General features: G+C 50.9%; 2 protein-coding genes across 4 annotated transcripts in view; one reads left to right on the forward strand and one right to left on the reverse strand.

Annotated features, from left to right (window-relative positions):
- Positions 1-27,837, forward strand: part of ZNF283 (zinc finger protein 283) — a 105,404-nt gene that overhangs the window by 2,423 nt on the left and 75,144 nt on the right. The window lies entirely within an intron of this gene.
- Positions 11,503-24,559, reverse strand: KCNN4 (potassium calcium-activated channel subfamily N member 4). The gene is made up of 9 exons (XM_007168076.2): positions 24,300-24,559; positions 21,288-21,383; positions 19,604-20,034; positions 17,368-17,503; positions 14,659-14,769; positions 14,022-14,140; positions 13,627-13,696; positions 12,247-12,414; positions 11,503-11,935 (listed from the first exon to the last, which is right to left on the reverse strand). Exons 1-8 carry the CDS (start codon positions 24,456-24,458, stop codon positions 12,250-12,252), a joined length of 1,287 nt encoding a protein of 428 aa, XP_007168138.1. The 5' UTR covers positions 24,459-24,559; the 3' UTR covers positions 11,503-11,935; positions 12,247-12,249.

The following is a 27,837-nucleotide window of genomic DNA, read 5'->3' on the forward strand; positions in this document are numbered from 1 at the left end:
TGCAACAAACGTATAATGAGGCTCAAGGTCTAGGGAAGTCCAGTCTTCTGCCATCTTGGACCTAGTAGGTTCTAAACAGTTTTAGTCGTGTCCTCGAGGGGCTGTGTCATTCTTTTTTTTTTAATATTTATTTATTTATTTATTTGGCTGCGCTGGGTCTTTAGTTGCGGCATGCATGAGGGATCTAGTTCCCTGACCAGGGATCAAACCCAGGACCCCTGCATTGGGAGCACGGAGTCTTAACCACTGGACCACCAGGGAAGTCCTGTGTCATTCTTTTAAAGGTTGTGTCCTGACCCCTTCCCTCCTGTCTCAGTCTCACTATGTCATGGAAACTTCTCAATATCGTAATGTAGAATCTATAAGGAAAAGTTTACAGGTATTTACTTTTCTTTATCTTTTTTTTTTGTTGAGGTGTAACTTAAACGTGGTGAAGTGCAGAAAAGACACAGATCTTAAAGAGTATTGGTCAATGAATTTTTACAAATATATATACTCGTGTAACCACTAACCAGGTCAAGGTAGAGAACATTTCCAACACCCCAGAAATTTCTCTTGGACCCTTTCCCCGTCAGCTCCCCCACTCCAGAAGCAGCCACTGATCTAATTCTGGTTACTACATGTGAGTTGTGTCTGCTCTTGAACTTGATATAAATGAAATCTTACAGCAGGTCTGCTGTGTTGTCTGCCTTCTTTAGCTCTTTGGTCTGTGAGAGTCTTTGCTGCTGCTGAATGTATCAGGAGTTTGTTCTATAAGAACTTACTTTTAAAGGATTTCCACATACAGGTTATTTTACAATATGTAAAATAAAGACTCTGAATTTGAATTCTGGATGTTTTGCAGTTTGGTGAATACATAGTGGAGGAGGTAAAGTGCTTAAAGTTCCTGTGGGCCGTTTTTGAGATGGGAGGAATGACAGCATGTTTGTATGCTGCTGGGAGTGATAGGGAAACCGTGCAACTCAAATTGGAACTTGAACACGCGTTCCAGGACTTGAACCTGGCCAAACCCAGACTGGGAATTGAACCCACGGCCTTTTATTTATTTTTTAGATTTTTGAATTTTATTTTCTTTATTTTTTATACAGCAGGTTCTTATTAGTTATCTATTTTATACATATTAGTGTATATCTGTCAATCCCAATCTCCCAATTCATCCCACCACCACCAACCCCATTGGTGTCCATACGTTTGTTCTCTACATCTGTGTCTCTATTTCTGCCCTGCAAACTGGTTCTTCTGTACCATTTTTCTAGGTTCCACATATATGCGTTAATATACGATATTTGTTTTTCTCTTTCTGACTTACTTCACTCTGTATGACAGTCTCTAGGTCCATGCACGTCTCTACAAATGACCCAGTTTTGTTCCTTTTTGTGCCTGAGTAATATTCCACTGTATATATGTAGCACATCTTCTTTATCCATTCGTCTGTCATTGGGCATTTAGGTTGCTTCCATGTCCTGGCTATTGTAAATAGTGTTGCAATGAACAGTGGGGTGCATGTGTCTTTTTGAATTATGGTTTTCTCTGGGTATGTGCCCAGGAGTGGGATTGCTGGGTCATATGGTAATTCTATTTTTAGTTTTTTAAGGAACCTCCATACTGTTCTCCATAGTGGCTGTATCAATTTACATTCCCACCAACAGTGCAAGAGGGTTCCCTTTTCTCCACACCCTCTCCAGCATTTATTGTTTGTAGATTTTCTGATGATGCCCATTCTAACTGGTGTGAGGTGATACCTCATTGTAGTTTTGATTTGCATTTCTCTAATAATTAGCCATGTTGAGCAGCTTTTCATGTGCTTCTTGGCCATCTGTATGTCTTCTTTGGAGAAATGTCTATTTAGATCTTCTGCCCATTTTTTCATTGGGTTGTTTGTTTTTTTAATATTGAGCTGCATGAGCTCTTTATATATTTTGGAGATTAATCCTTTGTCCATTGATTTGTTTGCAAATATTTTCTCCCATTCTGAGGGTTGTCTTTTCGTCTTGATTGTAGTTTCCTTTGCTTTGCAAAAGCTTTTAAGTTTCATTAGGTCCCATTTGTTTATTTTTGTTTTTATTTCCATTACTCTAGGAAGTGGATCAAAAAAGATCTTGCTGTGATTTATGTAAAAGAGTGTTCTGCCTATGTTTTCCTCTAAGAGTTTTATAGTGTCCAGTCTTACATTTAGGTCTCTAATCCATTTTGAGTTTATTTTTGTGTATAGTGTTAGGGAGTATTCTAATTTCATTCTTTTACATGTAGCTGTCCAGTTTTTCCAGCACCACTTATTGAAGAGACTGTCTTTTCTCCATTGTATATCCGTGCCTCCTTTGTCATAGATTAGCTGACCTTAGGTGCGTGGGTTTATCTCTGGGCTTTCTATCCTGTTCCATTGATCTATATTTCTGTTTTTTTGCCAGTACCATATTATCTTGATTACTGTAGCTTTGTAGTATAGTCTGAAGTCAGGGAATCTGATTCCTGCAGCTCCGTTTTCTTCCCTCAAGATTGCTTTGGCTATTTGGGGTCTTTTGTGTCTCCATACAAATTTTAAGATTTTTCATTCTAGTTCTGTAAAAAATGCCACTGGTAATTTGAAAGGGATTGCATTGAATCTGTAGATTGCTTTGGGTAGTACAGTCATTTTCATAATATTGATTCTTCCAATCCAAGAACATGGTATATCTCTCCATCTGTTTGTATCATCTTTGATTTCTTTCATCAGTGTCTTATAGTTTTCTGAGTACAGGTCTTTTACCTCCTTAGGTAGGTTTATTCCTAGGTATTTTATTCTTTTTGTTGCAATGGTGAATGGAATTGTTTCCTTAATTTCTCTTTCTGATCATTCGTTGTTAGTGTATAGGAATGCAAGAGATTTCTGTGCATTAATTTTGTATCCTGCAACTTTACCAAATTCATTGATTAGCTCTAGTAGTTTTCTGGTGGCATATTTAGGATTCTCTATGTATAGTATCATGTCATCTGCAAACAGTGACAGTTTTACTTCTGCTTTTCTGATTTGTATTCCTTTTATTTCTTTTTCTTCTCTGATTGCCGTGGCTAGGACTTCCAAAACTATGTTGAATAAGAGTGGCGAGAGTGGACATCCTTGTCTTGTTCCTGATCGTAGAGGAAATGCTTTCAGTTTTTCACCATTGAGAATGATGTTTGCTGTGGGTTTGTCATATGTGGCCTTTATTATGTTGAGGTAGGCTCCCTCTGTGCCCACTTTCTGGAGAGTTTTTATCAGAAATGGGTGTTGAATTTTGTCAAAAGCTTTTTCTGCATCTATTGAGATGATCATATGGTTTTTATTCTTCAGTTTGTTAATATGTTGTATCACATTGATTGATTTGTGTATATTTAAGAATCCTTGCATCCCTGGGATAAATCCCACTTGATCATGGTGTATGATCCTTTTAATGTGTTGTTGAATTCTGTTTGCTAGTATTTTTTTGAGGATTTTTGCATCTATATTCATCAGTGATATTGGTCTGTAATTTTCTTTTTTTGTAGTATCTTTGTCTGGTTTTGGTAACAGGGTGATGGTGGCCTCATAGTATGAGTTTGGGAGTGTTCCTTCCTCTGCAATTTTTTGGAAGAGTTTGAGAAGGATGGGTGTTAGCTCTTCTCTAAATGCTTGATAGAATTCACCTGTGAAGCCATCTGGTCTTGGACTTTTTGTTTGTTGGAAGATTTTTAATCACAGTTTCAATTTCATTATTTGTGATTGGTCTATTCATATTTTTTAGTTCTTCCTGGTTCAGTCTTGGAAGGTTATACCTTTCTAAGAATTTGTCCATTTCTTCCAGGTTGTCCATTTTTTTGGCATAGAGTTCCTTGTAGTAGTCCCTTATGATGCTTTGTATTTCTGCGGTGTCCGTTGTAACTTCTCATTTTTCCTCTCTAATTTTATTGATTTGAGTCCTCTCCCTCTTCTTCTTGATGCATCTGGCTAAAGGTTTATCAATTTTGATTATCTTCTCAAAGAACCAGCTTTTAGTTTTATTGATCTTTGCTATTGTTTTCTTTGTTTCTATTTCATTTATTTGTGCTCTGATCTTTATGATATCTTTCCTTCTACTAACTTTGGGTTTTGCTTGTTCTTCTTTCTCTAGTTCCTTTAGGTGTAAGGTTAGATTGTTTATTTGAGATTTTTCTTGTTTCTTGAGGTAAGCTTGTATTGCTATTAACTTCCCTCTTAGAACTGTTTTTGCTGCATCCCATAGGTTTTGGATCGTCATGTTTTCATTGTAATTTGTCTCTAGGTATTTTTTGATTTCCTCTTTGATTTCTTCAGTGATCTCTTGGTTATTTAGTAATGTATTGTTTAGCTTCCATGTGTTTATGTTTTTAATGTTTTTTTCCCTGTAATTGATTTCTAATCTCATAGCGTTGTGGTCGGAAAAGATGCTTGATATGATTTCAGTTTTCTTAAATTTACCAAGGCTTGATTTGTGACCCAAGATGTGATCTATCCTGGAGAATGTTTCATATGCACTTGAGAAGAAAGTGTAATCTGCTGTTTTTGGATGGAATGTCCTATAAATGTCAATTAAATCTATCTGGTCTATTGTGTCATTTACAGCTTGTGTTTCCTTATTAATTTTCTGTCTGGATGATCTGTCCATTGGTGTAAGTGAGGTGTTAAAGTCCCCCACTATTACTGTGTTACTGTCAATTTCCTCTTTTATAGTTGTTAGCAGTTGCCTTATGTATTGAGGTGCTCCTATGTTGGATGCATATATATTTATAATTGTCATATCTTCTTGGATTGACCCCTTGATCATTATTTAGAGCCCTTCCTTGTCTCTGCTAACATTCTTTATTTTAAAGTCTATTTTATCTGATATGAGTATTGCTACTCCAGCTTTCTTTTGATTTCCATTTGTATGGAATATCTTTTTCCATCCCCTCACTTTTAGTCTGTATGTGTCCCTAGGTGGGCCTTCAGAGTGGGTCTCTTGTAGACAGCATATATATGGGTCTTGTTTTTGTATACATTCAGCGAGCCTGTGTCTTTTGGTTGGAGCATTTAATCCATTCACGTTTAAGGTAATTATCGATATGTATTTTCCTGTTACCATTTTCTTAATTGTTATGGGTTTGTTTTTGTAGGTCCTTTTCTTCTCTTGCGTTTCCCACTTAGAAAATTTCCTTTAGCATTTGTTGTAGAGCTGGCTTGGTGGTGCTGAATTCTCTTAGCTTTTGCTTGTCTGTAAAGCTTTTGATTTCTCTGTCGAATCTGAATGAGATCCTTGCTGGGTAGAGTAATCTTGGTTGTAAGTTCTTCCCTTTCATCACTTTAAATATATTGTGCCACTTCCTTCTGGCTAGAGTTTCTGCTGGGAAATCAGCTGTTAACCTTATGGGAGTTCCCTTGTATGTTATTTGTTGTTTTTCCTTTGCTGCTTTCAATAAGTTTTCTTTGTCTTTAATTTTTGTCAGTTTGATTACTATGTGTCTCGGCGTATTTCTCCTTGAGTTTATCCTGCCTGGGACTCTCTGTGCTTCCTGGACTTGGGTAGCTATTTCCTTTCCCATGTTAGGGAAGTTTTCGACTATAATCTCTTCAAATATTTTCTCAGGTCCTTCCTCTCTCTCTTCTCCTTCTGGGACCGCTATAATGCGAATGTTGGTATGTTAAATGTTGCCCCAGAGGTCTCTTAGGCTGTCTTCATTTCTTTTCATTCTTTTTTCTTTATTCTGTTCTGTGACAGTGAACTCCACCATTCTGTCTTCCAGGTCACTTATCTGTTCTTCTGCCTCAGTTATTCTGCTATTGATTCCTTCTAGTGTATTTTTCACTTCAGTTATTGTATTGTTCATCTCTGTTTGTTTGTTCTTTAATTCTTCTAGATGTTTGTTGTTTAATTCTTCTAGGTCTTTGTTAAACATTTCTTGTATCTTCTCGATCTTTGCCTCCATTCTTTTTCCCAGGTCCTGGATCATCTTCACTATCATTATTCTGAATTCTTTTTCTGGAAGGTTGCCTATCTCCACTTCATTTAGTTGTTTTTCTGGGGTTTTATCTTGTTCCTTCCTCTGGTACAAAGTCCTCTGTCTTTTCATCTTGTCTGTCTTTCTGTGAATGTGGTTTTCCTTCCACAGGCTGCAGAATTGTAGTTCTGCTTGCTTCTGCTGTCTGCCCTCTGGTAGATGAGGCGATCAAAGAGGCTTGTGCAAGCTTCTTGATGGGAGCAACTGGTGGTGGGTAGAGCTGGGTGTTGCTCTGGTGGGCAGAGCTCAGTAAAACTTTAATTGACTTGTCTGCTGATGTGTGGGGCTGGGTTCCCTCCCTGTTGGTTGTTTGGCCTGAGGTGGCCCAGCACTGGAGCCTACCCAGCTCTTTGGTGGGGATAATGGAGGACTCTGGGAGGGCTCACACTAAGTTAAACTTCTGCTGCCAGTGTCCTTGTCCCCATGGTGAGCCACAGCCACCCCGCACCTCTGCAGGAGACCCTCCAACACTAGCAGGTAGGTCTAGTTCAGTCTCCTATGGGGTCACTGCTCCTTCCCCCTGGGTCCTGATGCTCACACTACTTTGTGTGTGCCCTCCAAGAGTGGAGTCTCTGTTTCCCCCAGTCCTGTCGAAGTCCTGCAATCAAATCCCACTAGTCTTCAAAGTCTGATTCTCTAGGAATTCCTCCTCCCATTGCCGGACCCCCAGGTTGGGAAGCCTGACGTGGGGCTCAGAACCTTCACTCCAGTGAGTGGACTTCTGTGGTAAAAGTGTTCTCCAGTTTATGAGTCACCCACCCAGCGGTTATGGGATTTGATTTTATTGTGATTGCGCCCCTCTTACCGTCTCATTGTGGCTTCTCCTTTGTCTTTGGATGTGGGGTGTCTTTTTTGGTGAGTTCCAGTGTCTTCCTGTTGATGATTGTTCAGCAGTTAGTTGTGATTCCGGTGCTCTCAAAACAGGGAGTGAGCTCACATCCTTCTACTCCACCATCTTCCCCATGGCCTTTTAATTGAGATCACACACCTGGTCTCAAGACTTAATGAAGCTCAGGTTCTTGATGTCTCCTTGCAGAAAGAATTCAGTGAGACACAAAGTGATAGGTAAGAAGTGGATTTATTTAGAGAGAAACACACTCCACAGACAGAGTGTGGGCCATCTCAGAAGGTGAGAGGCCCTGAAATATGGGGTGGTTAGTTTTTATGGACTGAGTAATTTCATAGGCTAATTAATGGAAGGATTATTCCATCTATTTCAGGGGAATGGGCATGGATTTCCAGGAATCGCGCCACAGCCCACTTTTTGACCTTTTATGCTTGACCTCAGAACTGTCATGGCGCTGGTGGGTGTGTCATTTAGCTAATGTATTACAATGAGCGTATAATGAGGCTCAAGGTCCACTGGAAGTTGAATCTTCCGCCATCTTGGACTTAGTTGGTTCTAACCAGTTTTTGTCATGTCCTGTGGCTATGTCATTCTTTTAAAGGTTGTGCCCTGCCCCTTCTCTCCTGTTTCAATAGCAGGGAAAATGGATGAGGCAGGAGACTTAGGACCCAGGCCCTCAAGGAGGCGAGAGAGGGTGCAGCCTGGTTACAAGTGGAGACAGGGCTTGGACTCGAATTGAAGAAGGGCCAGCTCATCCTGGTAGAAGAAAGGAAAGTGTTACCCTGTGACATTGCCTCCAAATTGTGAAAAGCACTCTCCTAGTTTTTATATGTTCGCAGTAATCCCACACAGCAGAAAAGCTCAAAACAGGTCTTTGGACTGCAGTCTGGTGTTGATGTAGATGATACAGCTTCCTTTACGAACCATCGTAAAGAACTGGACAAATACTGGCGATGTTTGTTCTACATGGCTGGGGCAAAAGGGCCAGGAGAGTGGTGGGCAATTACGACAGAGAATCTTTGGGAGGGAAGAAGAGCCCTGTGGCTGGAGCAGCTGTGATACTGTGATTTATAATAAATATGTATTTGGTCTTTGTCTCCTGAGTCTGGAACAGAGCTCCTAACACCTTTGGAACGGAGTAATAAGGGTGTCTTTTGTTATGTTAATGAGATGGCTTTGGAAAGCACCTAGGTAACCTAAGGATAGGGGCTGGGTGCCAAGGGACCCGACTGGATGATTAGAGGGTCAGAACTTCCAGGTCTCTAGGGAGGGGAGAGGGGTTGGAGGTTAAATTAGCCACGGAAGTTCAATGATTTAATCAGTCATGACTGTGTGATGAAGCTTCCATAGAAAACCTCAAAGGACAGGGTTTGGAGAGCTTGCAGGTTGGTGAACACAAGGAGATTTGGAGAGAGTGGTGCCCAGACAGGTCATGGAAGCTCCCTGCCCCTTCCCCATACCTTGCCCTATGTATCTCTTCCATGTGGCTGTTCCTGAGTTATATCCTTTTATAAGAAACCAGTAATCTAGTAAATCAAGCGTGTCTCTGAATTCTGTGCGCCACTCATCGAACCCAAGGAAGGGGGTTGTTGGCTACAGCCAGTTGGTCAGAAGCACGGGTGACAACATGGACTTGAAATTGGCATCTGAAGGGGTGAGGGTAGGGGGTAGCCTTGTAGGACCAAACCCTTAACCTGTGGAATCTGACGCTGTCTCCAGGTAGACAGTGTCAGGATTGAGTTGACTGTGGTATCTGAGAATTGCTTGGTATGGGGGGAAAAAAACCCTCACACACTGGAATTGGGTGCAGAATCATTAGCAGCCAGGACAGGGAGGGGATGGGGAGGCTGGAGGCAGGGGCAGGGGGGTGCATAGCCTGAAGAGCCCCCCCAGGTGAGGCCAGTGCGCGTAGTAACACCATTCTGTAGTAAAAACGAATGTGCACCTGGCTGGTACTGAGAAGCAGGTACACACCAGGGTGTGCAGCAGGGTTCCTTTCAGAGTTCAAAATTGGGCAAAAGGAATCAAGATGGGAGGGGCGTGAGAGTTTTTAGGGGCCCAGAAACTTCAAGCTTGAGCTGAGTGGTAGTTGCTCAGGTGAATGCTTTTGTAAAAAATCTATTGAGGCCACATTTAAAATTTGTGTTGTTCATGTAAAATAAATCTCAATGAAAGAAAAAATGAGTGGGGACTTCCCTGGCGGTCCAGTGGTTAAGACTCTGCGCTTTCATTGCAGGGTGTGCGGGTTCAATCCCTGGTCCGGGAGCTAAGATCCTGCAAGAAGAGAAAAAATGAGCAAGGACTAGGAGCCAGACTTTGAGAGAAGGGCAGTTGGGAACCATGGAAGGGTTTTGAGCAGAGGAAGGGCCCGGTAATGTCTGGGGCATGGTTGGGGTGGGGGGTGGGGGGTGGGTTGGCCCCAGCTCCTGACTGGCTCTCTAACCCTGGTAAGCCCTCCAGCCCTCTCTGGACCCACTTTTCCCCACCCAGTCCTCTCGTGGGCGTGGAGGCAAAACAGAAGTAGGAGGGGGAAGTCGCCAAAATCACCATGAGACCAAGCCCCTGGGGGCAGAGCTCTCTGACTCATGCCTGCAGCCCTGCCCCTGGTGCAGGGCCTTCAGGAAGTGCTGATTGTGTGAGGGGGAGAGCAGAGACTGCTGGAGGGGGAGCGTCAGGACCTGAGCTCCACAGTGGAGAGTGGGGGCAGGGCAGCGGGGGCAGATCCGAGATAACTCAGAACAGGAGCGCTCTCATGTGTGCTCTTAGTTTCTTAGTCAAAAGCCCCTTGTAACCAGTTCGTCCCTTGTCCCAGAAGAAACCAACATGTGGTAGAAGGTGAGACACTTCCAGCCACCCCAGGTAGTAAGTGTGTTCATTCAGTGATATTCACTGAGGCCTGGTATATGCCAGGCCCTTGACGTTGAAGACGCAACAGAGCAAAAATGAAAATAGGGTGTAGGGATCTCTGAGTGAATGAATGGGCTGGTTGGCTAAGTGCTGGGGCTTCAGAGCCCGGCCACCTGGGTCAAATCCCAGCTCCCCCATCTCTGCTGTGGCTATGGGCAGGGTTCTTAAATCTCTGTGCCTCAGTTTCCTCATCTGTAAAATGGGACCAGTAATACCACCTTGTCTTTTGTAGAGATTTTGTGAGATCATTTATATAAAGGACTTAACGTGGGGCTTTGCCCAATAAATATTATTATTGTAATAGAGACAGGTGCATGGGGCTATGGGAGCTTCAGAGAGGGCTTCCTGGAGGAGGGGACATCTAAGCGGGGGCCCGAAGGAGGCGTAGGAAGGAGTTTGTCCGCTGAAGCCAAGTACAACTAGGAAAGGGTGGTTCTGGAGGAATGAGTTTGGCAGGGTATCTGGCATCACTGAGGAGGGCTTACTGCAGGGGTAGGGTGTTGGAAATGTTCCTGTTTCCTCTTCCCCCCAGATGGGCTGGCGTCCAGAGGAAGGGCTGTCTGCGGCAGTGGGTGGTGCAAGCCCCAGTTTAGCTCTTGGGGCTGATGGGGAGGCTGGCTGCGGACTTGCAGGGAAATCCAAAGATAGCTCAGCAGAGGAGGATGACTCGCAGCCTGGGCTTCCCCTCAAATCAAGGGAAGTGAGAATGAATCAGCTTCTCCAAGTGGAACGAAGCGGCTGTGGGAGGTGAGACCTAGGTTCAGGGTCCAAGGCTGCTCTGTCTTTGACTCACCTCAAGCAGGGCAGAGAGGGGGGGCTCTGCAGTAGGATGAGCTGGGTGTGAATCCAGGCCCTCTAGGCCCTGCTCCTCTTGAAACCTCAGTTTCTGTATCTGTACAATGGGGTGGAGTGGGGCGGGCAGTGGTGGTAGTGACTTACAAAACAGGAGCGCAGAGCTGGGCATACAGGAGGGCCTCTGTAAGTGCCAGCCCCCTTTCCTTTTTCTGTCTTAGTCCTAGCAGGTACGAAACAAGTACGTAGGATGGTTTGGAATTCCTGTTAGTCTCCTGATAGGTGAGTTTTCCTCTAGGTTCTGGTGGGATATGAGTAGAGAGGGTTAAAGGGCAGTAGAAAAAAGAAAAAGGGCAGCCACGTATTCATTGTGTCTGAAAATCAGTAGCACTAATAAAAATGTTAAGTTCTCTCATGTATTTGTTCTTACTAAATGCCTGACCCTCTGTGCCCTCCCAGTTTTAATCTTCACAGCTGTCCCATGGGAAGGTGGCCCCATCTTACAGGTGAAGTGAAATGTTCAGAGGTGAAGCCACGTGCCCAAAGTCACACAGCCAGTGGATGGCAGAGCCAGGATTTGGACCCCGATTCAAATCTGAGGGAGGAGGGCTGGGGCCTGGACTCCTGGGTCTGAGGGAGGAGGGGCTGGGGGGCTGGGCTCCTGGGCCTGAATTTAAAGCCCTTGCTCTTCGCCACAGATCTGGGCTGGGGCCAGGCGGGAGTTGAGGACTCCCCAGCCTACAGACCTGGGAGGACACTTCTTGGAGGCCTCTGTTTCATAGATGGGGAAGCAGGTTCAGACAGGGCAAGGGCCTTCCACTGGCTGACCTGCCTGTTTGGAGTGTGCATATGTTTCGAAAGAAACAGCAACTTCTTCTGACTTTGTTTAACATTTATTACAAAGTGTAAGAGCAGAGAGTGGAGAGCTTCACCCTTCCCCCCAGTCCCCACCTTCTCCCCCACCAGATAATTCTCTGCAGCTCTGGAGAACTGGTGTCCTCCTCGATCTCCCGCCAGGGGGCTCTGCCTCCTGCCTCGGGCCTCGTTCCTTCATCTGTGCTGGTCAGCGGGTAACTGATGCAGCCCAGGATCTTGGACTCTGGGCCCCCGCTCCCCTCCTCCTCCTCTGGGACTCAGGAGTCCCAGCCCGCAGGCACAGGGTATGTGGGGCAGGGGTGACCATTTTCCCGTTTGGGGCCTCGGTGGGGATGGGCCACGGCCTCCCTCCTTCAGCCAGTGTCCCCGCCAGCAGCCATCAGGGAGTCAACCCACCCCAAGGTGTGGCCCCCCTCGGTCCTTACGCTTAACTGGCTTTATGCATGGGGCTGGGTTAGGAGTAGCAGAGAGAATGTCCTTGACCTCAATCCTGGGGAAAGTAGCCTAGTTCTTCCTGGCTGGGTCCTGGGGAGACAAACAGAGAGATGGATAGACAGGCAGGCCAGACACCAGAGGAAGAGACAGAGACAGAGACCAAGCAAAGAAAGAGGGAGTGGGTACTGAGGGTCTGTGAAGGGGGGATGGAATGTCTGTTTTCTTCGCTGCTGGTCCAGCCCCGAGCTTGGAGTCCCTCCCTTCAGACAGAGCCAGAGTGGAAGAGAAAGGTTGGCCTCACCTCCAGGCCACCCATCCCCCACCCCCTTAGCCACATGGGGTGCTGGCCACAGGCACCCTTCCTCCAGGATATTGTCCTGCCCAGGTCCCAGCTCCCTTACCAGCTACGTGGCCTCCTGGCTTGGTTCTGGAAGCTGCCGTGGACCCAGGGCAGCGCTAAGCAGCTCGGTCAGGGTGTCTAGCCTCCCTGCCAGCGCATCAATCTGCTTCTCCAGGGCCTGGTGTGAGGTGCTCAGACCCAGCTTTAGGTCACAGAGGATCATGTGCATCTGGGCAGAGAGAGGTCAGAGGGATTGGGGGCTGGGGGAGACTCTCTCCCTGCCCTGTGGAGTAAGGCAGCAGAACCAGCATTTACTAAGTACTTACAGGCCTTGGAGGATTATCCTCGATAATAACAGTTACCTTATCAACCACCTGCCACCGCCCAGCAACTTGGCCCGGTGCTCTTTATAGTTAAAAATCCTCCTAAAAGTGTGGGCAGTGGAAATCCTGTTTCCATTTTTAAGAGCTGAGGAAACAGGCCTGGAGCAGTTAAATGACACACCCAAGGCAGCACCTGGATCAGGGAGGCCCTAGAACGTAGTAGGTGCTCACTTAAATCTTTGTGGAATTGATCACTGCCTGACTTCACAATCCATAGAGCCCTTTCTCTGCCTTCTCAAACTAGGATTCACAGCTTCGTCCTTGAGAGTGTGTGAGCTTTCTATGAGAACTCTTGACTTCTGTGTTTTGGGCCGGGTGGATAATCTTGGAAATCACAACCTGCCAATTCCGGCAGATTTAGGCCACCACCATGCAGTTTAGGGGCCGGCATCTGTGGCTGTGTTTACCATGGTATTGGGGCCAAGGGCCACTGTTTGAATTGTCATGGACTAATGAGAAAAAAGCAAAGGCTACCGGATAAGCAAGAGGTGCTGTGAGTCAAGCCAGGGGGCGTGATGTCACCTACCCGAGCACTTCAGAATCAAGGGGACCCAGCAGAAGGAGGGCAAGCTGAGTCACCCCTTGGCCAGGCAAGCCTGCCCAGCGCTCCTGGGCCCGCTCTTCACAATAGCAACACAGATTGAGTTTTCCCGAAACGTTGTCACCTGTCCATGTGTCAGTGCTGTTAATTCTCATTTTATTGCTTTGCCCTTTGTGTTTGAACTTGGTTTGTCAATTTGCTTTGGTTTTATTGTTGTATAACAGTCATAGTTGAAAGGAAGTTTATATCCGTCCACATGTAAGTAACTTGACAATGGAGATAATTTCACATCGAACACTGGAGTTCTTTGTACAGTTATTTAAGTTTCAAAGGAAACTGCACCTTACATGAGAAACGCTATTGCATCATTCACTTATTCATTCGTTCGTTCGTTCAGCCACAGACCTTTATCGAGTGGCTGTGTGTGCCAGCGTTCCCTATTCCAGGGCCAGATCTCCTCACCAGCTGCCCCCACCCTCCCTCTTCTCCCAGACCCCCTCTCATGGGACCCCAGTACCTTGGAGATGTCCACCATGGAGTTCACTTTTTCCCGGAGCTTTCTGTGTTTCAGCCGCACCTGGCGGAACCTGGGGGTAAAAAAAATGGGGGGTCAGAGTGGCCCTAGCTCAGAGGTGGGATGAGAGGGGGTGGCTGCACCCATGAGCCCACCTCCCACATAGAGACCCGGGCATCCAGGCGCACAGACACTCTGAGACATGCAAACGAAAGCATCACACACAGTCACTGTGAGGTCCATGTGGGCATCCGTTCAGTGAGACAACACATGGGCATCTTGACCTGGGCACGCGTTCATGCTCGGTCACACACACACACACACACACACGCGTGCGCATGCACCCTGCAGAGAGGAGGAGACTTGGACATGGCGTGTGCACGCACAGAGGTCCTCACCTGTTGATGGCGGTCAGCAGCCTGCGCTGGTGCCTGCGGGCGGCTCCAGAGTCCTTCCTGCGTTTATGTTTGTAGAACATCCAGGACTCTTGCAGCACTCGGGCGGCCGACTCTTTCATCTGGGGGTGGGTTTCACGGTGTCAAGGGAGATAGTCCTCCTAGGGTTCTGAGAGGAGGGGCTGGGGGTCTGGATCCTGGGTCTGAGGGAGGAGGGGCTGGGGGCCTGGATCCAGGGGCTGAGGGGGGAGGGTCCGGGGGCCTGGATCCTGGGTCTGAGGGGGGAGGGGCCGGGGGCCTGGATCCTGGGTCTGACGGGGGAGGGGCCGGGGGCCTGGATCCTGGGGCTGAGGGGGGAGGGGCCGGGGGCCTGGATCCTGGGTCTGAGGGAGGAGGGGCCGGGGGTCTGGATCCTGGGTCTGAGGGAGGAGTGGCTGGGGGCCTGGATCCTGGGGCTGTGGGGGGAGGAGCCGGAGGCCTGGATCCTGGGTCTGAGGGAGGAGGGGCCGGGGGCCTGGATCCTGGGGCTGAGGGGGGAGGGGCCGGGGGCCTGGATCCTGGGGCTGAGGGGGGAGGGGCGGGGGCCTGGATCCTGGGGCTGAGGAAGGGGTGTGCTCTGGGTGCTGGAGGCCCCCCTCACCTCTTTGGCATACTGAATATCCATCATGAAGTTGTGCACGTGCTTCTCTGCCTTATTAAACTCCAGCTTCCGGGCCACCACGGCCACCAGTAGGGCTGTGCAGCAGACCCCCTGTGGGCACAGCAGGCACTATGACACAAGGCCTGTGGGGATCTGAGGACCAGCCGCGTGCCACCAACTCTGTCTCTCCTTGAGCCCTCCCAACAGCCACAGACGTCAGGCACCACCACCGCTAGTTGACAGACAAGCAAACCGGGCCAGAGAGAACCAGGGTCCCACAGCTCCCAGTGGTGGAGCTGAGATCATAAAATCACGCGTCCGAGTCCAACTCCTGGTTGTGGTATTTACACCATCACAATGTTCTCTCTCTTTTTTAAAAAAAATAAATTTATTTATTTTATTTTATTTATTTTTGGCTGTGTTGGGTCTTCGTTGCTGCGCGCGGGCTTTCTCTAGTTGCAGAGAGTGGGGACTACTCTTCGTTGCGGTGCACGGGCTTCTCATCGCGGTGGCTTCTCTTGTTGCAGAGCACAGGCTCTAGGTGCGCGGGCTTCAGTAGTTGTGGCGCATGGGCTCTAGAGTGCAGGCTCAGTAGTTGTGGCTCACGGGCTTAGTTGCTCCGCGGCATGTGGGATCTTCCCAGACCAGGGCTCGAACCCGTGTCCCCTGCATTGGCAGGCGGATTCTTAACCACTGCGCCACCAGGGAAGCCCATGTTCTCTTTTGTTAAGCGTGTGATTGGAGATTGGCGAGAAGGGCTGGTTCTGGGCAAGGAGCAGACCTCAGGCTCCTGCGGGACCCTTTCCTCCCCACGGTCCAGTGGGCCATCAGGTCACCGAGGGTGTCCCTCCCCCTCCTCCCCACCACTACAGCCTCTGCCCAGCTCTGGCCACATCCTCTCCCTTCTGGACAGTCTCCAGCCTTTCCCTTACTCCACCCTGACCCCAGGGAGATCTAACACCCAGTTATGACCCTGACGCCCTCACCCTAATCTCCTTCTAGGCTCCCACTGCCCCAGACTTCTTAGCCCAGCTCTCAAGGCCTTCCAAGGTCCAGGCCGCTCTTCCTCCTCTGCCCAGCTTCCGTCCCAGGCAACTCAGCCCTCACCTGCCTGAGCACCTTGGTCTCACTCTTCTCCCTTCCTTCTCGAGGCCTCTGATCCTTCAAGGCCCCAGCAAATCCCAACTACTCTGTAGCACCTGCTCACTCTTCCTGGAGTTAGAATGAATCTCCTGAAGTCTTCCCGCACCCCATATGTTTCAACTCTTGACCCTCAGAATAATTACTAGCTGTAAACCTTGGCTCTGGGACTGCTCGGGTTTCAAGCCCAGCTTCAGAGCAAGTTATCTAATCTCTCAGTGTCTGAGTTTCTTATCTAAAATGTGCACACCCTCACAGTATTACTCCAAGGATTCCATAAGTTAACATCTTTAGAGCAGAGACTGGCACAGAGTATGTGCCCGATAAAAGTTAGCCATTATAATTTCATTGTACCTTGGAACCTCTCAGCTAGGAGTGGGCTGTGAGCTCGAGTGCAAATCGCCTTATCTCTCAGTTTCTCCTTTTGTCAAATGAGGGAGGAGGTCCCAGGCAGCCCTGAGGGTCCCTGACCCTTTGGGAGTGTGTCCTTGGCTGAGTCTCTGCCCCTCTTTCCTAGTCACAAAGACTCACTGCTGGAGGGGAGGGGGCTGTCACATTTCCCTGCCACCCCATGCATCATCTGTGGACCCAGGACTGGGGGATTCACCATGTCCTCCCTGGGACAAATCAGGGCTGGGGCTGGAGGCTTGAATCCCTGCGGGTGAAGGGAGCCAGATCTCACAGGGAGGTGAAGGCCAAGGCATTGAGTGCTGGGTCTATGAGGGGAAGGGGGCAGATGTCTAGATTTAGGAGGAGGCCGACTCTGGGGAGGAGGCTGGAGTCTGGGGCTTGGGGAGCCTCTGCCTCATCCTTGAGGGCACAGGAGCTGGGGTAGGGGCAGCCGGACGCCTGGAACCAGTTACAATAACAGGTTCCACATCGCCACCCCCTGACCCATTTACTGAGCATTTTCTGTGTTTGAGACCCTTTACATGGTTTAATTCATTTCGTCTTCTCAGGAACCCCATGAGGAGTACACTGGTATCAGCATCCCCATTTTATAGATGAGGAAACTGAGGCCCAGAAAGATTGTGTGGCTGACTCCCAGCTAGGAAGTGGGCAGAAGCAGGATTTGAACCCAGGCAGCCTGAGCCCACAGGCATGCTCTTGATGTCTAGACGCAATAAATAGCTTTAATGGAGGCTGGGAGACTGGATTCCTGGGTCCTGGAAGAGCCTAGAGCTGGGAAACCAGGTACCTGAGTCCTGGATGATTGAGAGGGTAAAGGGGGGAGAGGGAAAGATACCTGAGTCTTGGTGGGGCTTGGGGCTGGATTCCTGGAATCTGGGAGGAAATGGGGCTGGGAGGTCAGGGGCCTGTGTTCCTGAGGAGGATGAGGGCTGGGTCCTAGGTTCTGGAGAGAGCAAGGACTCAGGGGATGGATTCCTGGATTTTCAAAGGAAGTGAGGCTAGTGTTTGTGTCCTGGACAGGGAATGGGGCTGTGGGGGTCCAGACACCCGAGTTTCTTGGGGGTGTCCCTGAGTGTCTTAGTTGGCTCTGTGGTTTCCTGGGGCCCAGGGGATGAGCAGTGTGGGATAAAGGCAGGGTCCCTGAGTGGGTGTACTCACCATGACCCCAGTGCAGAGGCAGACAATCTTGCCCCATATGGTACCCGGCACCACGTCCCCGTAGCCGATGGTGAGGAATGTGATGGGGATCAGCCACAGTGTGTCTGAAAGGTGCCCGGTGGCATTAACGGTCTGTCTGTGGGGAAGAGTGGGTTAATTCTGGGGTTCCTGTGATGTTTGATACCCTCTTTCTTAACATACACCCACAGTTCCAAGAAGCACTCAGAAAAAGCCAGTAAGTTCTGGGCTTTGGAGAGCCTGCCTGGCCTCCTCTTTGCTGTGTGACCTGGGCAAGATGCTCAACCACTCTGGGCTGTGGGATTTGAACCTGGATCTGACCAATTCCAAAGCCTTTTTGGTTTCAGCTAGGCTGCCAGGGCTGCTACATTCAGAGCGTGTGGCTGAGGGGTTGAGGGGGGGGGGCAGAAACCCAGCCTGAAGTCCACTCGTCAGACCCGGCAGGGGGCTGCATCCACTCAAAGGAAGGGGCACCTTTTTCTAATTTCCACAAAGATGCTCTATGGCTTAGAGGTGGCCCTATCAGGACTAAAAAGGTGGGACTCTAAAAAGGCTTGGCGGGGAACTTCCCTGGTGGTCCAGTGGTAAAGAACCCGCCTTACAATGCAGGGGACACGGGTTCGATCCCTGGTCAGGGAGCTAAGATCCCACAGGCTGCAGGGCAACTAAGCCTGCGCACCACAACTACTGAGCTTGCGCACCTCAACCAGAGCCTGCGTACCGCAAACCACAGAGCCCACGCGCCCTGGAGCCTGTGTGCCACAACTAGAGAAGAGAAAACCTGCACGCCACAACTAGAGAGAAGTCCACGTGCCGCAACAAAAGATCCCGCATGCCACAACCAAGACCCGACGCAGCCAAAAATAAATAAAATAAATAATAAATAAATCTTTAAAATAAATAAATAAATGCACTTTAAAAAAATAAATAAAATTAAAAGTCTTGGCGGACTCTGCCTCTTTTCCCCTCACTTCATAGAAGGGGACCTTTAGGTCCAGCCATGGAAAGGATTGATAATCAGGATTTGTCTAACTTTGACCACAGTTAGGCCAAAGCAGGGAAAGCATCATTCACCAGGGCCCCAGACACCTCAAACCCACTAAATTAGTGTCTGGAGGTGGGGATTGAATCTGCCCTGTTAAGCTCCAACCCCTGCATCCCAAAATGCATTCAAGTTTGAGGAATTCTGCCTCAAACAGATTTAGAAATTTGGCTCCCTCCCCATCCTCCCATTTTTCAGGTGAGAAAATTGGTGGGAGGATCATTTACTGATCCTCCCATTTTTCAGGTGAGAAAATTGGTGGGAGGATCATTTACTGATCCTGACCAATTTCCCAACTGAGAAAACAGATCCTGTGAGATGAATGAGTTTAAAATCATGAAAGATTAGAATTGCCAGGGAGACTTTAAAGATGGTGGATTTTGATACCCATTTTATAGATGCGGAAACAGAGGCTCAGAGAGGAGAGATCTAAGGCCAGTTCTTCCCATTCTCCATCTCCCCTCAAGAATCCTTTGCCAGATGTACTAAACCAGAGGTTCTCAAATTTGAGCCAGCATCAGAGTGAACTGTTAAAAAGGATTGCTGGGCCCAACCCACCAGAGTTTTGGATTCCATAGATCCTGGTGGGGCCTGCGAATTTGGATTTGCAACCAGTTCCCAGGAGATGCTGCTCGTCCCAGAACCACACTTTGAGAAACACTGGCTAAGATTACCCCCCATTTGTTTATCTGTAAGGTAAGTGGAGGCCCTGAGGGGTACAGTTCCAGCATCAGGTCAAAGTCCAGCAGGCGGCCTCGAATTCCCGTACCAATTCTCTGCACGGAATTCCCTTCTGGCGCAGCCCGGGGGTCACCGGGAGCACCTACAGTGCATCTGTGCTAATTTGGAAAAGATGTCCCCTTCCTCCAAAGCAGGTGCAACCCTTGGCCAGGGCCCAGTGCCTGCGTGTGGAGACTGAACAGCTGCCTGGAAACCTGAGGCAGGAGAGATTTGGAAGCAGGAAGGGCAGGGCTTCCTGTGGTGTGTGTGTGTGTCTGGGGAGACTGGAGACTGCAGGTGGAGGAACGGCTTTGGGGCGAAGGGCTTTCTCCACTTCTTGGTCCCAGGGAGTCCCAACCTGCAGCACTGTACAGGGCGATGGTGGTTGTAAGCGGCTCCTCCAGAGGCTCCAGGCACCGTCACTTCCCGCCCTCCCCTTCCCCCCCGCATCCTCACCTCTCAGCCACCGACAGCACCCAGGCGGTGGTGAGCCAGAGGCCAAGCGTGAGGCAGAGCAGCAGGCGGCCGGGGTGCGTGTTCATGTACAGCTTGGCCACGAACCAGTGGCGGAAGCGGACCTGGTTGAGCGCGCCGATGCTGCGGTAGGAGGCGTTGAGCAGGACGCCGCTGCGCAGGAGCAGGGCGCGGGGCACCAGGTACAGGCGCAGCAGCATGGCCAGCGACAGCAGCGCCTCCGCCTGGCCCAGGAAACTCGGCCAGGACTGCGTGACCGCCGTCTTTGGGGACCCCGAGCCCTGCGCGCACGGCGGGCCCCACACCGGCGCCGGGTGCAGCCCGCACACGGCCAGCTCCAGCACGATCTGCGCCGCCTGCCGCCCGGTCAGCGCCACGCGCCAGTCCCGGAGCCCGTTGTCCGTCATGAACAGCTGCAGGGAGGGGAACGGATGGAGAAGGAGGGGGGGGTCACACGAAGGTCAGGCGCCCGCTCCCCAGCCTGCGCGGGGAGATAAGGGGGGCGCGCCCGCGGGGCCGGAGAGGGAGGCAGATAGCGCAGGGCATGGGGCCCGGGAGGGTGGGAAGGGGCAGGGCAGGACCCGAGGAAGACATCTCTCCACCTTCTCCCCCTCCTAGTTTCAGCCCACTTCCAGAACTTCCAGCCCAGGAACACTTATTGAGTGCCTATTGTATGCCCGACATTGTTCTATATATTGAGATATACTGAGGATATGGGTGGGCAAAACAAACAAAACAAAACCCCTGCCTCCCCAAGAACTTACATTCCACATCCATAGAGCTATGTCCTACTCCAGTTTCTGGGGACGCAGTAGTAATTGCCATCATCCCATTAGCAATGATAATAGCCAACGTTTACAGGGCACTTTGGAGGTGCCAGGCATTGCGCTGTCCTCTTTACGTGTTGTGTCTCAGTGAATGCTCACAAGACAGTGAGATTGAAAATATTCTTACCCCCATTTTATAGATGCAGAAACTGAGGCCCAGGGCCCTCAGGCCACTTAACTACTCGAATGACTGCTTTAATGATAATGTGTGCTTCTTACTGAGCACATCTTGTGTGCCAGGCACTGCAAGGGGCGTCACCACAGTCGACCAATAACCCTCATTTTATACTGCAGAGGTGTGGGGGGAAGGGAACAGGATCTGGGGATGTGGGGGATGGGATGAGAGGGGAAGGGGTGGAGAGTCCAGTGTGGGTTGAGACATGAGATGGGAGGGGGGGAGACGGGTGGGAAGGGCTCCTGGGTCTGTGGGGTCGTTGGCACAGAGGTGGGGAGCTCAGCAGTGGGGAAGGACCTGCAGGCACATGGCTAGGATCTTGGGTTGTTGGGACGGGAACAGGTAGGGACTCGGGGATGGAGAAGTGAGATCTGGGAGGCTGTGTCTTTTGTGAGGCAACCTGGGGACAGAGTGGACAGAGGCCTGGGGGCGGGAACTCTCAGCATCTACAGGTGTGCAAGGTGAGACAGAGTGCAGCAGGTGGGGGAAGGTCAGGGCTGCTCCGGGGGGCTGTCTGTCTGTCCTGGGTTCATCCCCTCCGGGTGGATGAGGGTGTGGATGTATCTCAGGGTGGAGGAAGCTCATTACTCAGCCCAGGAGGTGGGAAGTGTGAGCCGACAGGGCGTTGTGGGGGGGCGCTGAGGGGAGCTAGGAAGGGGCCTACCTGGACCTCTTTGGCGTGAAAGGCCACAATCAGGGAAAGCAGCAAGAACGTGGAGATGCTTATCATGCATTTAACCAGGAACAGGTGGATCGCCCACTGTTGGGAGGGAGAGACAAAGGGGTGAGATCCCAGGTCTCCCTCAGTCCCCTCTGCACTCTTCCCAAACCGCCATCCCTTCTCCATTCCCAATTTCCTAGCCTCCTAACCCCCAGCCACCAGCCCAGTTCCTCCTGATGCCTCAGGTCTGGGGAAGTCTCAAAACCATCAGCTGGTCCCCAGGCAGAGTGCCCTCTTCCTTCCCAACGGGACAGCCCTCGCCCAGGTGCCAGTGTTCACCCTCCTCAGCTCTTCTCCGAGGACCACACCCCTGAGGGAAGACCTTGAAACTCACATTCCTTCCTAATTCCCCCGTGCTGGTCCCCATCAATAATAGTTCCTCAGTTGTGTGTGTGTGTGTGTGTGTGTGTGTGTGTGTGTGTGTGTGTGTGTGTGTGTATGGGGGGTGTCTAGAAACAGACATTTAGCCTCTAAAGAGTGGTCCCTTCCCTTCCCACCCAGCTGGTCTCTGCCCTAGAAAGCAACTTCAGGTCCCTCCCCACACCCCGCCCGCAGTTCCTGAGGAGCCTAGAAACTATCACTCAGGCTCCAGGGAATGAATGACACCCTCCCCTGCCCTCATCCAGGGGGCTGGGTTCCTAAGACCCCAGCCCCAGCTCTGAGAAAGGCCCTCCAGGCCTGCTGCCCTGTGTGTCTCCTCTGCCTCCCTCCCCACCTCCTGCCCTCTCTCCTGGCTCTAAGCCCAGGGCAGATCTGGCCAGAAGCACATGGCCTCCAGAAACCACGGGAAGTTTTTTTCCCTGTCTTTGTGTGGCAATACCTTGGAGGAATCTAGAATTCTTGAGGAAGGGATTTAGAGGGGACTGGGACTGCTGGATTCCCTAGGAGGGGGTGTGTGTGGGGAATCCCTGCCTGGGAGGTGGTGTCAGGGGGAAGGGGTCACTTGGGCTCCCACTCTGAGCTCAGCACCTGTTTCTCCTAAAACACTGCCAGCTCCCCTGACCCGGCCAGGGCCCGCCTCTGTGCAGGGGAAGAGGGCCAGTTTCCTGCCCCATGGGGCCTGCCCCCCTTCCCCAAACAATGGTGCTGTTGTCCCTAGCCCTCCCCCACCCCTTCATCCTTCTGTGGTTCCCCAGTTCCCTGTCCCATTCTTTTGTCTCAAAGAACACCCCACTAGACCCAACCTCCTCCCCACTCTGCAGTCCACTTCTCTGGTGGTCCTCTCTCCTTTCCAATTCCTCTTGCCCCGAATCCCCGACCCCCTTCCCTGTCTGTACCACTCCGTCTCTTACTGCATCTTTGTCTTGGTCTCTCTCTGTCTTGGTCTCTCTGTGTATCTCTGCCTCTCGGTACCTCTCACCACGCTCCCTCTCCCGCCCCACTATCTCTATCACGTTCCCCTGCATCGGTGGGGTCTGGCCCCTGCCTCTCCTCCAGCCCCTCTCCCATGGCGAGCAGGTGTCTGGATCCCTGCAAAATGAGTTTATTAGATTACGATGGAGGTGGGGAGGGGACACGGGTGTTGTCAAGGCGGTCATAGAAAGGGGGCCGAGGAGGACCCTTCGGGTCATGTATTTCAACCCTCACCCCCGGTTTCCAGTTGGGGAAGCTGAGGCTCAGAGAGCTGCAGCAGATTCCAGAGTCCGCGTGCTGGAGGCAGCAGCTGGCAGGTGGTAGAGGGAAGCAATTGGAGGTGAGAAGGCGGAGGGATGAGGTGGCGTAGGAAAGACCCCCTGTCCCTTCCCATCTGCCGGGGCTCCCTTGTCCTCACCTCGCCTGCTGGGCGGGGTGCTGAAGTGTGGGAGCGGCGGGTCAGCCCGGCCATGCTTCCTGTTGGCATGGGCTTCGGCGGCCCCACCCCCTCAGTGCCCGCTGCCCTCGCCTGGCCACCCGGCCAGAGGAAGCCAGCCTGCCCTGACAGTCCATGTGGCTCCTGGTCACTTCAAAGCTGCCTGCCTCTCCCACCCCCAAATCCAAGCCTGAGTGTTGTCCCCCAGAAATCCCCCAACTCAATCCTCAAATCAGTGCCCCCCAACCAGCCCAATTCCACGTCCCTTACCCTAGACAGATCTCCAACCCCTCCTTTCCTGTTGAGCAATTCTGTCCCGTCCTCAAGCCGCCAGTTCTGACCCGTGTCCTTCATCTGCCCCCATCGCTGCCCGGACCAGGGCTGGAATGTGGTGGGAGCCTGCTCAGACCTGTCCTAGCCCCACTTGTTCTTTCCTTCCCCACTCACACTATCCTCAAAGTCAGCCCCTCTTCCCCTAAAAATGCTCTAAGTCACCTCTAAGGAGCCCGGGCCCCAGCCTCTCCTCTCCTGGGACCCAGGAGTCCAGGCTACCATAAACCTACCTCTCCCTTATTTCCCAGATTAAATAGCCCATAGATTCTGGGGAAGCTGAGCTTCTTAATGATGGAGATGGAGGGGGGAGGAGGGCGGTGCTTGTTTTCTTTTCCCACCCTTCCACCCAGCCAGTTCTTTTGGTCTCTGCCCTTTGCCTCTGAGATACTGCACGAACATTAGAGTTTAGATAAGGACCAAGGAGCTGCCGCCTACTGGAAGAAGTCAGCCTTTCTCCCCACCCTCCCTTCACTGAACCTGGGGTTACCTCTCCCCTAATCTGCCCTTGGGAGACTCAAGTATCTGACCAGCCACCTCCTGGCCTCCAGGGGTCCTGGACCTCCAACTGTCTAATTGCAGTACCTTCAAACTGACACTCTGTGACCCCTCTTTCCTTCCTTTTGCAGAGAGGGCCCCCTGCAGTTACCTCCCTAGGTCCCAGGAGTCCAGCCCTCAGCCCCCTCCACTCTCAGACCCAGGGGTCTCCAGCCTCTACTCACTCAGGACCCGAGAGTCCTGGCCCCCAGCCCCCTCCTCCCTCAGACTCAGCAGTTTCAGCCCCCAGCCCTTCCTCCCTCAAGACTCGGGAGTCTCAGCCTCCAGCCTCCACTCACCGGGCACCCCCCGAACCATAGCATCTCCGCGTGCAGGACCATGAGTCCGATGCCGGTCCCTGCCAGTGCCAGTGCCCAGCCTGCCAGACTCTTCTCCTGCTCCAGCAGATGCTTTCTCCTCCTCAGGGCCCCCAGGCCCGGAACCAGCTCCCCGCCCATGGCCCCCGGGGTCTTGGGGCTCAGCCAGCTTCCTGCCCAGAGTCCCCCACCTCGCAGCACACAAAGAGCAGCCACTATGGCTTGCAGGTCCCCGGCCTGCTCTGCTCCCTCGCTCTGGGCTCTTGCTTTGAGGCACAGCAGATCCTGTGCCCTCTGTGGGGTGGTGACTGCTGGGCAGGGCGGGGAGGTGCTGGGGAGGCCCCTGGGCAGAGGGGAGGCTCCCCAACCCCCCTTCTCAGACTAAGGAGGGGCTGGGTGTGTCTTGGGGCAGAGCAAGGAAGAGGCGTGTGTCCACATGGATTAAGACACACACCAACACACAATGGGCTTTGTCATACACAACCGGTCTGCAGCGTGTAATACACACCTACACTCAGCCACACCCGGACACCATGCAACACAGGGTGATAACACCCTCAAACACGGCATGGCCGGAGACAGACCCTAACACCCATGGGCATGCAACACAACCTACACTGAGTGACTCACAACTCCCGATGAGCTCTGAAACTCACAGCCACACCCGGACACCACACACGTGATGTGACACACGCTGGCACTTAGGGAGGCAGGCAGCGCCCCGTGGCACACACGGTCACCTAAATATTGTCCACGCGCAGGCACAAACACTGCAATCAAAGTTGGCACAACATCCTCTGACACAAACAGCCACACCCAGATGCCACACACAGAATGATGCCCATTCATAGCTACACAAACACAACATATACAGGTGTTCCACAAACACACACTCTGTATTGACCTCGCAATCCCCATATGCCACACACAACAAATCTGTGTGAACAAAGCACTCAGCCATCACACACCTGTGGAACACAACACGACATGTGCAGACACACAGCATTTAGGGACACATCCACGGCAGTCTCCAATCACCCAGCACGTAGAGAAATGCACACTGACGTACTTCACGGCACGTGGTGACTCAAGCACATACGCTCATAGACTGATTCACAACACACATGGATTCACCCTGACAGACAATATACCCCGGTGCACAATGCCATTCATATATGCAGTCAGAGAACAATATGAATGGATGCGTGTAGGAACGGACCTATAGGCCCAGTGACACACACAGAAACCCAAGCGGCATGTGCCCCATGTAAGACATTTTGATCTATTTTGGTGCATCACACAGGACACAACCAAGAATGGTGCCCCCGGGGGAGGGCGGCGGGGCACAGGCTACATGGACCCTGATGCCCAAGGGCAACATGCGCAGAGTAAAACATGCCCCATCGCCTCGGACTGACACCATAAACCACACCCACACACAGCCTGGCACATGATACACTCCAACACAGGTGGCCACACAAACACAACATATACAGTGGAATGCACAAAGACACAATGACACAAAGCACGTGCTACACTATTTCCCAGCACAAACACTGTGTCTCATGAACCAGCAGATGTGACCCACTGACACAGCCATCACTTAGGCCTGCAATGACACCACACACAGCACCGGGGAACGCCCTCTGGTACAATGTAATACACAGCCATGCATGCAAACACAACACTCTGAGTGTGCGTCCCCAGTCTGTGTTCTTGGCAGGGAAAAGAGAGGCCCCCAACATGGACACACACCTGGAAGGAGACACAGGGTCACATCACTGAGTGATACACAACTTTACGCACACAACACCCACAAAGGAGAGACACAACACGCGCTGATGCACAGAACAGCAAATGCAATGCAGACTGATGCACGGTGACCCCCAGAGTGACAACCATGCGGCATGTGACCACATGCAGCAGCACAGACGTTACGCACGGGTCTGTACACCGTACATCTAGACACACATCAAAACCCTCCACCAGCAACACACGGGGACTCACTGGCCAGGTGACACAAAACCCCTCTCACCGTGTGGTGGGTGGCCCTATGGACACCACTCTCGGGGGAGACACACAGACATAACCCCTCTCCCCTCCTGAGTTGTATGCCATGTAGGAACATGGTCCCTCCAGCCACAGGGCAATGAGACACACACAGACATGCTTGGCGTCACACCAACACAACCCACACGCACACACCCAGAGACACCAAACCGCACACACAGACACACCCGGTGACGAAAACAACCTATGCTGGGGCCCGGCCCCATGGTGCGCATGTGATTCCCACTCGGGATGAGACGCGGGGGTGGGTAGTGATGGAGACACACGCCTGTCTGCTTGGAGGAGATGCTGCAGCCGGGGGATCGCCAGGCTGCAGCCTGAGCGGCACCCGCCCCGCCCCCTCCGCCGCCCCCCCCCCCCCCCCCCCCACCGCCTTGCGCTTCTCTCCTCCCTCTCGGCTCCTCCAGGCCTTGCCTCAGACTGCTGTCTCGGTCTCTCCCACTCTGGAAGCCTTTCGGTTCGTCTTTATCTCTTTCTCCGTCTGTCTTTCTCTGTCTCTGTTTTCCTCTCCTTTATGCCTTTGTCTCCTTTCTGTCTAAGTGTCTTCTGGCTCTGTCTCTCCCTGTCCATTTCTCTGGTTCCATTTCTGTCTCTGGCTCTGCCTCTCTCTGTGTCCCTGTGTCTCTCAGCATCTCTGTCTCTGTGTCTATCCCTGCATCCCACTGCTTTTAAAATTTTTTTATTGAAGTATAGTTGATTTACAATGATTCGGATGTACAGCAAAGTAATTCAGTTATATATATGTATGTATAATATGTATATTCTCTTTCAGATTCTTTTCCATTATGGTTATTACAAGATATTAAAGGTAGTCCCCTGTGCTATACAGTAGGTCCTTGTTGTTTATTTTATATACAGTAGGGTGTATCCGTTAATCCCAAATTCCCAATTTATCCCTCCCACCCTTTCCCCTTTGATAACCATAAGTTTGTTTTCTGTGTCTCTGAGTCTATTTCTGTTTTGTAAATAAGTTCATTTGTACCCTTTTTTTTAGATTCCACGTATAAGTGAGATCCTATGATCCCACTGCTTTTCAATTTTTATTTATTTATTTATGGCCGTGTTGGGTCTTCGTTTCTGTGCGAGGGCTTTCTCTAGTTGTGGCAAGCGGGGGCCACTCTTCATCGCGGTGCGCGGGCCTCTCACTATCACGGCCTCTCTTGTTGCGGAGCACAGGCTCCAGACGCGCAGGCTCAGTAATTGTGGCTCACGGGCCCAGCTGCTCCGTGGCATGTGGGATCCCCCTAGACCAGGGCTCGAACCCGTGTCCCCTGCATTGGCAGGCGGATTCTCAACCACTGCGCCACCAGGGAAGCCCCCCACTGCTTTTCTCTTTCACTCTCGCTCCCTGCCCCTGTCCCTCTCTGTGTCTCTGTCTGTTGCTCTCTGACTCTGTCTCCATCTCTGCCTGTGCTCTCTTTTCTGTCTCATCCTCTCTCTGTCTCTAGTG

Source organism: Balaenoptera acutorostrata, chromosome 19 (assembly GCF_949987535.1).
Source record: "Balaenoptera acutorostrata chromosome 19, mBalAcu1.1, whole genome shotgun sequence".
Classification (NCBI taxonomy): Eukaryota; Metazoa; Chordata; class Mammalia; order Artiodactyla; family Balaenopteridae; genus Balaenoptera; species Balaenoptera acutorostrata.

What these genes read in the sequence shown, in the direction of transcription:
- KCNN4 (XM_007168076.2), bottom strand. Translation starts at nt 24,458, where the DNA reads ATGGGCGGGGAGCTGGTTCCGGGCCTGGGGGCCCTGAGGAGGAGAAAG. An exon ending in ATATTCAGTATGCCAAAGAG is followed by an intron (nt 14,141 to 14,658) that starts GTGAGGGGGGCC and finishes ACCCACCCCCAG; the next exon opens with ATGAAAGAGTCGGCCGCCCG. An exon ending in CTGCTGACCGCCATCAACAG is followed by an intron (nt 13,697 to 14,021) that starts GTGAGGACCTCT and finishes TTTTACCCCCAG; the next exon opens with GTTCCGCCAGGTGCGGCTGA.